General features: G+C 40.8%; 1 protein-coding gene across 1 annotated transcript in view; it reads left to right on the plus strand.

The window, feature by feature from the left end:
* Positions 1-12,296, plus strand: part of LOC150108468 (dynein axonemal heavy chain 7-like) — a 990,001-nt gene that overhangs the window by 433,264 nt on the left and 544,441 nt on the right. Inside the window, exons 21-22 of the mRNA XM_090390473.1 lie at positions 2,234-2,341; positions 11,464-11,553. Of these exons, the coding sequence (XP_090246599.1) occupies positions 2,234-2,341; positions 11,464-11,553 (198 nt within the window). The remainder of the gene's footprint in view (positions 1-2,233; positions 2,342-11,463; positions 11,554-12,296) is intronic.

A 12,296-nucleotide genomic window follows, 5' to 3' on the forward strand; every position in this document is an offset into this window, starting at 1 on the left:
GGTTACTATCATGAGGTACTTGTTTGGGAAATGATGAAACAAGAAAAGGTTACTGCAAAAAATGGATATATGCAGAAGTATAAAGTGAGTGATAATAGGAAGCTCTGTAGTCAGTTATCATCAGTGCATTGGGTAGATGAGCTGAGCTTAAAAGATGTTGACAATGCATGGAAACTCACAAGGCCATATCTGATAAAAGCAATGTATAACTGCATACCAAGGGTTAAGTGAATAAATAAATAAGTGAATAAATGCTATGGTGGAGGTATAGTTGGTGGTAATTGGATCCATGAAGAGTATAAAGTTCAGGCTAGAAAGCCTGATGAGCATAGTAAAGAAAGAAAAGGTGCAGGATGAGAGGAGATTGACTGGTCAGGCCAAGGTGTAAAGGTTAAAAAAAATTCCTTGAATTTTTTAACCTTTGTTCACTATATGGCAAGCAAGAGAAAGAATAATTATGGCAGGTTGACACTGGTGGATAGTTATGGCAGCAGAATTATATTTGCAAAGGATATAGTGGAATAATTGAATGAGCACTTTATCAGCATATATCATACTGGTGTAAATTTTGTTGTGCAATATATAGAAGGGAGGCAAGTATTAGGAGAATTTGGAAGTGAAAGAATCAGAAGCGTATCAGTGTTGGTTGGGTTATATGTTAATAAGGCTATGGGAAGGGATGACATAACACCATGTATTCACCATAACACCGCATTCTTAAGAATGTACTCCACAGTTGGATATGCCTTAACCTGGTTATTTAATGAAAGTCTTGCAGTGGTTAGGGTTCCTAAGCACGGGAAAGAAGGCAAAATAGTACCACTCCACAAACATAGTTCTAGGACAGAAGTTTCCAATTATAGACCAGTCTGTATAATTGTAGTTGTGGTCAAGGTGTTGGAGAGATTGGGTAGGAATAGAATACAGGATTGGGTTGATGAACATAGCATTCTTTATGATGGGCTACATGATTTGTAAAGGTTAGGTCCTGTTTTAGCAATTTACTTGCATTTCATGATAGGGTAACAGGTGTGTTTTATGAAGGGAGAATCACATACAGTGATATTCTTGGACTTTGCAAAGTGTTTGATAGATTATCACATAATAAGTTGGTGTATAAGATGCAGAGGATGGGAATAGATAATGGTATTCTGGTTATTAGATGGATAGGAGATTGGTTCTCTGAACGATACCAACAGGTTGTATATATGATGGAGCAGTCTCAAAAAAGGAGGGTAACTAGTGGCATACCCTAGGGTTCTGTTTGTGAATGATAAATAAGGCTCCAAGACAGAATTAGCAAATTATAGTCCAATCAGTATATCAAGAGTGGTGGTTAAGGTTTTATAGAAATTAATAAAAATTAGAATTCAGGACTGGGCAGACAGAAATATGATACTTTTTAAGGGACAGCATGGTATTGTGAAGGGTAGGTCTTTCCTTAGTAACTTACTTACTTTCTATAATAAAGTAACAGTGGAGTAGGATAAAGGAAATCCTTACTCAGTGATACTGCTGGACTTTGTAAAGGCATTTGAAAGGATTCTACATGGAACTCTGTTGCATAAGTTATGAGGATCGGCTGAGGGAATGTGGACTGCAGAGTTTGGTGGATGGAAGAGGGAGAGGTGATGTGATTGAGACTTTTAAACTGTTGAGAGGTGGTTGCAGGATTGACACTGGGGAGTTCTTTCGCTTGGTTGAACAGCAGGAGGGAGTGATGACAAGAGGCCATCCCTGGAGGTTATGAGGGGAAACTGTGAGCAAGAGGGTAAGGAGTGGTTTCTTTGCGTGGAGGGTGGTTGAGCCGTGGAGTGCATTGCCTGATGGAGTGGTGGGAGCGAGAACGGTCAATGAGTTTAAGGAGTGGTATGATAGACTTTGTGTTTCTTAAGGGGGACCTCCCCCGATGAGTCTTGACAGACTTTGTGTTCTTAGGAGGGACCTCCCACGATGAGTCTTTTGACTCCATGGAGGCCTGAATAATAATAATAATAATAATAATAATAAATTATTATTATTATTATTATATAAATCCATTCCCAGTAAATGGAAATGGATCCAAAGCTAGTGATTTGGACCACAGGGTGGCTGATGGACAGATATCAAAGACTAGTGTATGGAGGAACTGAGTTCAAGAGAAGGCAGGTGACTAATGGTGTACCTCAGGGCTCAGTACTTGGTCCTCTGTTATTTAATTTCTACATTAATGATATTGGAAATAATTTAACAGGATATCAACTTGTTTGCTGATGATGCAAAATTGGGAAGAGCAATAGTCAGTGAAACTGATGGTGTTATCTTGCAGGATGACTTAAATATGCTGATGGTATGGGATAAGGTAAATGCAAATGCCTCTCAGTTTAATGTGGCTTAGTATAAGGGGATGCACTCTGGAGAATGAGATCATTTGCTGTGTACTATATTAATGGAACTGAACTGCAAGAAGTTAAGTTGACAAGGCAAGGGACTTTGTGGTTATTGTGGACAGAGAACTGAAGTTTAGAAGGCATATTGCAGATGTGCTCAAAACAGCATATCAAATTGCATGGTTGCTGAAGAACATACTGACAAGCAGGGAAAGGGAAGTTATTGCTAATAATAATAATAATAATAATAATAAAACCTTTCCATTCTTATACTAAAACTTTCATGAACACTCCTTCACATTTTTTTTTTTCACTGCAATAAAGGTTGAAACCAATCTAAGTAGTGGGAAGTCCCATAATACATGACAATATATCCTTCTGATGAATGGAATAGTGCAGTGAATCTGTGCATTTTGGCCATAGTGCATTATGAGATACCAGTAACATATTATGATATTACTTCACCTGTTCATACTTGGGTAAAGGATAAAAACAAGAATATTATGAACAGATCATGAAATTATTTTTCTTATTATTTATCCTAAGAATACATAAAGTCACAGACTAATCTTGGAGGTTCCTTTTGTCATACACTGAGCTCATCATACCCTACCTTAAACACATTCAAATTCTCTGCAGACCCCACACTCTCAGGTACTGCATTCTGATCATTCACAACTTTCAATGTATAAAACCTGTTTCCCCCCCCCCCCCCCACCCCCCCCCCCCCCCACCCCCCCCCCCCCCCACCCCCCCCCCCCCCCACCCCCCCCCCCCCCCACCCCCCCCCCCCCCCACCCCCCCCCCCCCCCACCCCCCCCCCCCCCCACCCCCCCCCCCCCCCACCCCCCCCCCCCCCCACCCCCCCCCCCCCCCACCCCCCCCCCCCCCCACCCCCCCCCCCCCCCACCCCCCCCCCCCCCCACCCCCCCCCCCCCCCACCCCCCCCCCCCCCCACCCCCCCCCCCCCCCACCCCCCCCCCCCCCCACCCCCCCCCCCCCCCACCCCCCCCCCCCCCCACCCCCCCCCCCCCCCACCCCCCCCCCCCCCCACCCCCCCCCCCCCCCACCCCCCCCCCCCCCCACCCCCCCCCCCCCCCACCCCCCCCCCCCCCCACCCCCCCCCCCCCCCACCCCCCCCCCCCCCCACCCCCCCCCCCCCCCACCCCCCCCCCCCCCCACCCCCCCCCCCCCCCACCCCATTTGAAAACCAGGTGAACAAATCTGTGCCATGTGTAGTCTAATCAAAGCCTTATACAATGAAACCAGAGCCTCCTTACTTCTACACGTCAGTGTCCTCCACATCATTCTCAGAATTTTTGTGTTATACTGACAATTTTGGCAATGTGTCCCCTAAATTTTAGATCCTTATCCACTATCACTCCAAGATCTCTTATTTCCTCCACCTTGAACAATATATCCCCACTAAGCTTAAATTCTACACCCAATGTTTGTTTCTCAAATTTTAAAACCTTACATTTTGCAAGATTGAATTTGCATCCCCATTCCTGTGCCCACTCACTCAATTTATTCCATTCTTCTTGTAAGGCCACAACAACTTCTCTACTCTTCATAGTTTGCCCCCAACTTTGCATCATCTGCAAACAACTGAATATCCCCATCCAAATTTTCCAAAATCATTAACATCATTAATATTATTATTATCTTGTGTGCCTCCACAAAGTCTTATTGTTCCAGATGTCATACATCTTTTCATTCATCTATTTTACTTCTACTTTAGCCATTTCCACTTATATCCTTTCCTCATAGAAGTTCTCACATTACAGAGGAGAGGTCCTCGGAGTAGGATTGAGGAAATTGAGACTTTTTGTCTCATTGACAGAGTGAGCCTATGACAGCCACCACAATCACAGCCAAGGCGGCGATAATTATAGCTCTCCTGGTTGGCCAGGTGGTTAGTGTATCTGCTCCCTAGCCAAAAGGCTGTGGGTTCGAACCCCACCATGTGCATAAATGTTTGTGATTGTCTGTGAAAATACTTGTTTGTGTTGTACTGACAATTTTAGTACAATTTTGTGTTGTACTGACAATGTCTGTGGTGGTGGTGGTGGTAGGCGTAGCTAATGTTCGTGTAGTTGTGATTCATTGTAGTTGGTGAATTGAGTGGTGGAGACAGAGAGAGTTGTAAAGTAGGTGCCCTCCCTCAATGAGTCTTTGGACTCCCTGGAGGTGTCACATAATAAAAATAAAAATAAAAAATTACTGACAACAACCAAGATGATTAGATAATAGTCATACTCACCAACTAGAGAAAGATTAAATACCCCATTCAGAATTACATCCTTTGATGATATTATCACATCTAAGACTCTCAACCCTCATGTACCCTCATTGGCATGTTGTTTAAGATTGTTGTTCCCAAACTTGAGAAATTTGTTTTCCTTAATCCCAGATGCTATCTCTTCATTTCAATCAGTATTACCCTAATTAAAATCACTCATAATGATCACTTTTCTCTTGTTATCCAAGCCACTTTGCTATACATTTCTTTGTCACTACCGCCCACATTTCCAGATTTATCAAACTAAGTATCTCATCCTGTCTGCAATGCTCTGTCTCAAAATCACTGCCATTATTTCTTCCTTGTATTCCAACTTTGTGCAAGCATAATTTCTCTGCTATCATCAACAGCAATCCCCACTTCTTCTTGCTCTTTTCACAAAAAAAAAAAAAAATTATACTGTTCTGTTTCTATTCTAGTCATTATATAATTGATGTCATATTTTCTCCTCCTCCCCTCTGGTTTTGAGAGTGACCCTGTAGTCCAGAATTGGAGAATGAATAAGTCTGTAAATATCAGTGAGGAAGGAATTTATGGATTTATGTTTAAAATCGGTGTTTATAATGGAATTAGAAATCAATTTGTGACAGTACAGTGAGTAGAAGAAGATGATGAGAGAGAGGTCACTAGTGCATGGGGGCTTGTTAAGAAACATTTTGAAAGTGATGGCATTTTGTTCATATCTTGATTAAGAATATAAAATATTTTAAATAAATGGGTGATTAGAGAAATCAAACAAGAATTGCAGGTTGTGGAAAAAGATTTTATGGAAGACATATTAAGAGAGAGAGGGGGGGGGGGGAGAATAGCTGCTTGAGGAATATAAGGCTCACATTACAAAATTAGGTAATTAGTGTAGTAAGGAGAGAAAAATTAGAATATATGAGGAGACTAGCACAGAGGTTTTAGCAGATCTAAAGGATTCTCCTAGGAATGTCTTCGCTATTTGATCTGTAGGAGGAGAAATGTTGATAAGTGAATGATCTTATTAGATGGGGATAGTAATCCGATAACCAATGCAGATGATGTAGTTGGGCAATTTAATGATTACTTTATTATGGATGTTTCATTCTGATAAAGTTGATCTTATTTCGAGACAGATGGGAAGGAATTGCAGAATTAGATGTGGATGAAGAGCATGCGTCATCAATACTGAGCACTAATGGATGTCAGCAAGGCAGCGGGACTGGATGAGATTTTCCAGATGTTTTATGTGCATGCATGCTAAAGAATTGACCATGTTATTGACTCAGTGTTTATTTTTTCAAGTCTAATGAGGTATGTTCCTAAGGAGTGGAAGGAGGATGAGATAGTGGCATTGCATAAGGGTGGTGATAAAATAGAAGTATCAAACTATAGACTGGTTCATACTTCTGTGGTTAAGATTTTGTAATAATTGGTTAAGAGTTGATATATATATAGAATTGTGTAGATTGAAGGTAATATTATTTATGGTGGCCAATATGAATTTGTGATAAGGGTACTGTTGCTTCAGTAATCTGGTTGCTTTTCATAATTAAGTAAGAAGGGCATTTATGAGGGAAAGGCATACAATGTCCTTTTTTCTGGATTGTGCATAGGCATAGGGTGCTACATGATAAGCTGAGATTTAAGTTGCAGCATATGGGTAAATCTATTTTGTGTTACCCAAAATCGACTTCTCATGATAAGTCTTATTACTCCATGAAGTTCTGGAATATTAATAAGAATATCATAATAGTAATAATCCAATGCAATGACCTAACCACTGTACAATATGGCCTTTAAACTTCTCATTCATTCATCGCTCCCAGAGTTTCTGGCTTGTCTTCAGCGAATTGTGTAGATTGAGGGTAATATTATTTATGATAATATCATCGATACCCTGATAGGTATTATTATTATTACTACTACGGGCTACTCCAGGAGTCCTTAGACTCATCGAGGGAGGCCCGGAACATCATGTTCACACAACTGTTCAACATTCTCACAGTATCTATCATACCTTGCCTTGAACTCGCTCACTGTCATAGCACCCACAACAGACTCTGCCAGCTTATTCCACTCATTTACCACTCTAAAAGTAAAGAACCCAGCTCTAACACCTCTGCTAACCACGCTCTTGCCCAGCTTCCATGGGTGTCCCCTAGTTCTCCCACCAGCAGTCCTGATCTCAAAAATATCATCTGAATTAATCCTATAGAATCCTTCTGGCAATTTGAATGGCTCAATCATATCTCCCCTTTTCTGCCTATCAACTAGTTTCTGCAACCCACAAATCTTCAACCTGTTCTCATATGGTTCATTCCATAGACCTGCTATCATCTTAGTCACTCGCCTCTGGATCCTCTCCACCTCCTCCCCATCAAGAAGGAACGGAGGTGACCAAATCTGGGCACAGTAGTCGAGATGAGGTCTTATCAGGGCTCGGTACAGAGGTACAATAACTTGCTTGTCTCTGCTCGTCAAGGTATTTTTCAATAACCAAGTGAGTTGATGAGCTGATTTAGCTACTTTCACAATGTGCCCCCTAAACTTCATCTCCCTATCCACCAACACTCCCAAGTCCCTGGCCTCATCAATCTCTTAAAGTACAGTTCCACCAATGTGGTATACTGCTGCTAATCTTTTCACTCCAAAATGCATAACCTTACATTTTGTCACATTAAATTGACATCCATTCTCCTTAGTCCAGAACTCCAATCTATCTAAGTCATCTTGCAAGACTTTGACATCTTCTGCGTTCACTATCGCCCTACCCAACTTTGCATCATCAGCGAACAAATGAACTGTCCCACTTAGACCCTTCCCTATATCGTTAATGAACAGATTAAACAGCAGTGGTCGAAGAACAGAACCCTGTGGCACACCACTAGTCACAGGCCGTCTTTTGGATTCTACTCCTGAATAAACTACTCTTTGATATCTCTCCATCAACCACCCAGCTATCCATCTCACCAACCCTATATCCATTCCCATATGTTGTAGTTTACGGATTAGAATTCCATGTGGTATCCTGTCAAACGCCTTTGCCAGGTCCAGCAGTATCACTGTAAACCCATTTCCCCTATCCAGTTCAGCCGTCACCTTGTTATAAAACTTGAGCAAGTTACTGAGGCATGATCTACCCTTCACAAAGCCATGCTATCCTCTGTACAGTATCTCATTTTCATCAATCCATTCCTGTATTTTTCCCTTGACTACTTTCTCCAAGACCTTGACAACGACTCCTGATATGCTGATCGGTCGGTAATTTGCAACCATAGTCTTGGATCCTCCTTTATGCAGTGAAACTATTTTCCCCTCTTTCCACGCCTTCGGGACTAAGCCAGACCCGAGATTCAGATTAAACAACATGGTCAAGGGCACTGATAATTCCTTAGCCGCTTCATGCAAGACCCGTGCCGGTATACCATCCAATCCCACAGATGTATTCACATTAAGGTTCTGTAATAGACTATTCACCTCCACTTCATTCATCACAATTCCCGTATAAACTAATGGTTCCTTCATTTTTTCAACGTCACCACCTGGATGATATACTTTTGCAAAGTGTGCACTCAGTAACTCCACTATATCGACTGGTTCAGTGAACTCTTGACCATCGTCATTCCTTAAAATTATTTTGCCATGTACAGTTTTTTTCTTGCTTGCAGCATATTGAAAGAACTGTTTGGGATTCTCTTCTGCTTGCATAGCTAGTTTCCTTTCATAATCGGCTTTTGCTGTTTTTACCACACTCGTTACCCTTCTGGCCTGCACTTTATACCGTTCATGTGCCTACAGGTCACCCCTTTCTTTAAATTCCCTCCATAGTTGTTTCTTTTTTTGCAGCTCAAGTTTAATGGTGTTATTCATCCATTTAACCCCTACTTGTTTCACTATTTGGACCTTAGGTATACAATCAGCCATAACCTCCTGTAAATGCTCTTTTACCACTTCCCATGCTCTATCGACGTCCAGCCCTTGCAGTTGTACATGCCATGGCACTGATCCAAGCAATCTCCTAAGCTTGTCATACTTGCCAGCATGGTAATTCCACACATACCCTGTCTTAATCACAAATTGCACACCTTTAGCCACCTCCCAGGTCAAGACCTTATGATCACTCTCACCAATAGGTGGCAACATGGTCATATTCATTACAGTCAAATTCTCAGATACTATTACCAGGTCAAGCACTCTCACACCCCTAGTATTTTCAATTACATGCTGTTTCAAATAGTTATCCCTTAATAATTGAATAAAATCCATTTCCTTCCTCACATGTGTCCTCTCCTCCTTCCAATTAATGTTACCATAGTTGAAATCCCCCATAATAATTACCCTCCTTCCACTCATTTCATCAATTTGTTTATGCATACCATCTCCACCATCTATTCCATCACCTGGTCTATAGCAGCATCCAACTATATATTTTGTTTTGCCAGTCTCAATCTCACACCAGATAGTCTCAAATGACCTCCTTTCACTATCCTGCAATACTTCAATTCTCCTTGGCTGCAGTTCATCAGCTATCATCAATAACACCCCTCCACCAATTTTATTCTCTCTGTCCCTCCTAAACATACTATAACCTACACATTCTATCCCACTAACTATATCATCTTCCGTCAGCCATGTTTCACTAATGCCAATAACCTGTGGCCAGGAAGAGCCAATCAAGGCCAAAAATTCTTCCTTCTTGTTCCTAATACTCCTGGCATTAGTATACATGAATTGCAGTGATCCCTTTGTCCCACCCCTATCTTGATGCGTTATTCTAAATGTCCCATTCCCATTTTTTGTCCTTAGTGCTGGCTCAGGTACATTATATACATTTTTACACTCAACTGTCTCACTGATGTCTGGATATCCACCCCCCCCCCCCCCTCCTTGGTAGTTCTAGTTTCCCTGGTTCTGCACATCTATTTTCACTTCATTCAGCAACACTTTTTCCAGTCTCCGCACACCAAGTCCATTCAAATGCAGGCCATCCATCTTGTATAAGTCCTTTCGCCCATCAAACTTATTCCACACGTCCACGAATTCCCACTACACCGTCCGCATAACCTGCGCATAACGTCTTTTGCGATTATGGCCCTCCTTCTAAACTCCTCTCTGTCATACTGCGGAAACAGACTCACCATTCTAACTCTGTCACTCTTTTCTTTCGCTATCTTTAACAATACTTTCAAGTCCTCTCTCATAAAATATTTATCACCTTTCAATTCATTCGTACCCACCACAATTATTAATTCTTTCACCCTCTGTTTTTGCACTCTAATACTCTCACTTACATCCTTAAATTTCGCACCCGGTAAGTACGATTTAGTTACACTCCCATCTATTACTCCTCTTAATAACGAGTCACCATACAACTCTTTCTTTCATTTCGGAAACTCTCCCACGCTGTTTATTTACGTTAGCCGAATCACTCTGGAAAGAGTTTTGCAGGTGCTCTAATTGCCGCTGCGCATTTTGTATCACTGCACGCAGCCTAGCAATCTCACTTCCTACAAATAATTCCTCATTTTTTTTATCATTCAAACCATTTTCTCTTTCTGTATAATTGCTCTCACTCTTTCTTAGATCACCGCTCACATTGCCATCTTGTACAACGCAATTCCCTATCGAGCCACTATTTTCACTCGCATTCTGGCTTTCTTCAACCATAACTGTCTCACAACCTGACACATACTTCGACTCCTCACTTTGCATACACTTTCTACACATTCTCCCACCACTATCACTTTCAATCCAAACTCCAGCCTCATTCGGGAATGCATACATTCCACACACATCACATTGGACAAATTCTCTCACATTATAGTTTTTGAACAATGGCGTCATATTTTTGGACGCCATTATCTTATGTCGCATTGGCGCCATATTCAAATTTATGAAACGTATCGTTAAATACTAAATTAATTAACGGAATTTACACCAAAATCACACAGACACAACAAGCTACCAAATTTAGACAATATTACGTTATGATTTTTAATATATATTCTAATTTCCATTCAAAATTGTACTTAGCTTTCGGGAGCTCCCTGAAAACACGACCGTTCGCCTGGCCCTCTAGCGGCGAACATGAAAACTGAATAGTCTGAAAACCTCAAGGGGTTTTCAGACTACTGTGACAACACTACATGATTAAGTTTACATTATCATTAATCTCTTATCAACGCTTCTGATATTTCAACAAAGTCGAATCACCATCATCAGGGAGCACAGAACAGCATGATATGCACATGCAGGCACTAACACTTAGTAAATAAGGCTGAAGAAAGGCAGCCAAAATTGGGCCTAGAGTCCTAAATTGCTTCCCCTACTGGACAGAATTTGGTAGTCTTGGCTGGTGGACCGAAGACCTAAGGATGAGTGCTTCCCAAATTTAGGACAGTTTCGTGTACCCAATTTGGTTGAAGTTTGGGAAGCACTCATCCTCAGATGTTCAGCCCAATGACCAAGGCTACCCAATTTAGCCTAGAAGGTGCCATTGAAGATTTAGGGTTAATTTTGTCTCATTTTACCAGTATTAGTTTTACCTTTCTTCAGTCTCATTTAACCAGTATTAGTACCTGCATGCACATACCATAATATGTGCATGCTGGTACCTGATGATGTGAATTTCACTTTGCTAAAATATCAGAAGTATTAACCCTTATCTACCTCAGCTATCACAGTTGTAGAATGTAAGCAGATTGCTAAAACATGAGCTACTTTAATAAAGCTATGCTGTCTTCTGTAGAGGATAAGTTAATTTATTTTCTTTAGATATAAAAAGCAAATCCAGTAAAAAAAATTCTCGCTCTGATTTTGATACAGGTTTTAGATTATTGGGGTCCTTCAAAAAGATTACTGGGAGATCTTAGTTTCCTTAATCAACTAAAGGAATATGATAAGGATAACATTCCAGTAAGTATCTTTCTAAACTTTCTTTCCATTTATTAGCTGTGTTACTCATTATAATTATGCTTAATCTGAAGTATGTGTGTGATACAAAATATACATTAAGAATTTTGATTAGAAGACATCCCATTTGGAATTAATAACTGCCACAATATAGATAAATGAAGTTTTGATTATATAGAGAAACCCGTGGAGAATTCAAGACTAAATTTAACACACATGAACCACAGTAGTAGGTTTTTTATTACGTAAATATTTCGTCCTAGGCATCTTAGGACATCATCAGTACAGTAGAACAATACTAGGAATGACACAAAGGATAGGGCGCGTACGTACAATGGAATCCAAATTGCATGCAGTGGTGTGTTGCGGCCTGAACTTAAATTAGATTAAATTGAATTAAATTAAATTAAAATTAAATTACAGTTAAGTTATTTTTACACAATCAATTTTGTATGACAATTTCCCATACTTTAGGGATGGCAAGAATTCTTTGTGTCATTCCTAGTATTGTTCTACTGTACTGATGATGTCCTAAGATATCTAGGATGAAATATTTAAGTAATAAAAAACCTACTACTGTGGTTCATGTGTGTTAAATTTAGTCATAGATAAATGAAGCATTAAGAGTTGTCCTTTCATTTGAAACCTGTTGATAGCATACCATTGAGACCCCCCCCCCCCTCCATGTGAAGCACCTGTCCATGGTGAAGTGGATCTCCCAGTGATGATGATACTGGCCCTTTTCG

Source organism: Typopeltis vanoorti, chromosome 3, assembly GCF_054136105.1.
Source record: "Typopeltis vanoorti isolate ZY-2024b chromosome 3, IOZ_Tvanoo_1.0, whole genome shotgun sequence".
NCBI classification, from domain to species: domain Eukaryota; kingdom Metazoa; phylum Arthropoda; class Arachnida; order Uropygi; family Thelyphonidae; genus Typopeltis; species Typopeltis vanoorti.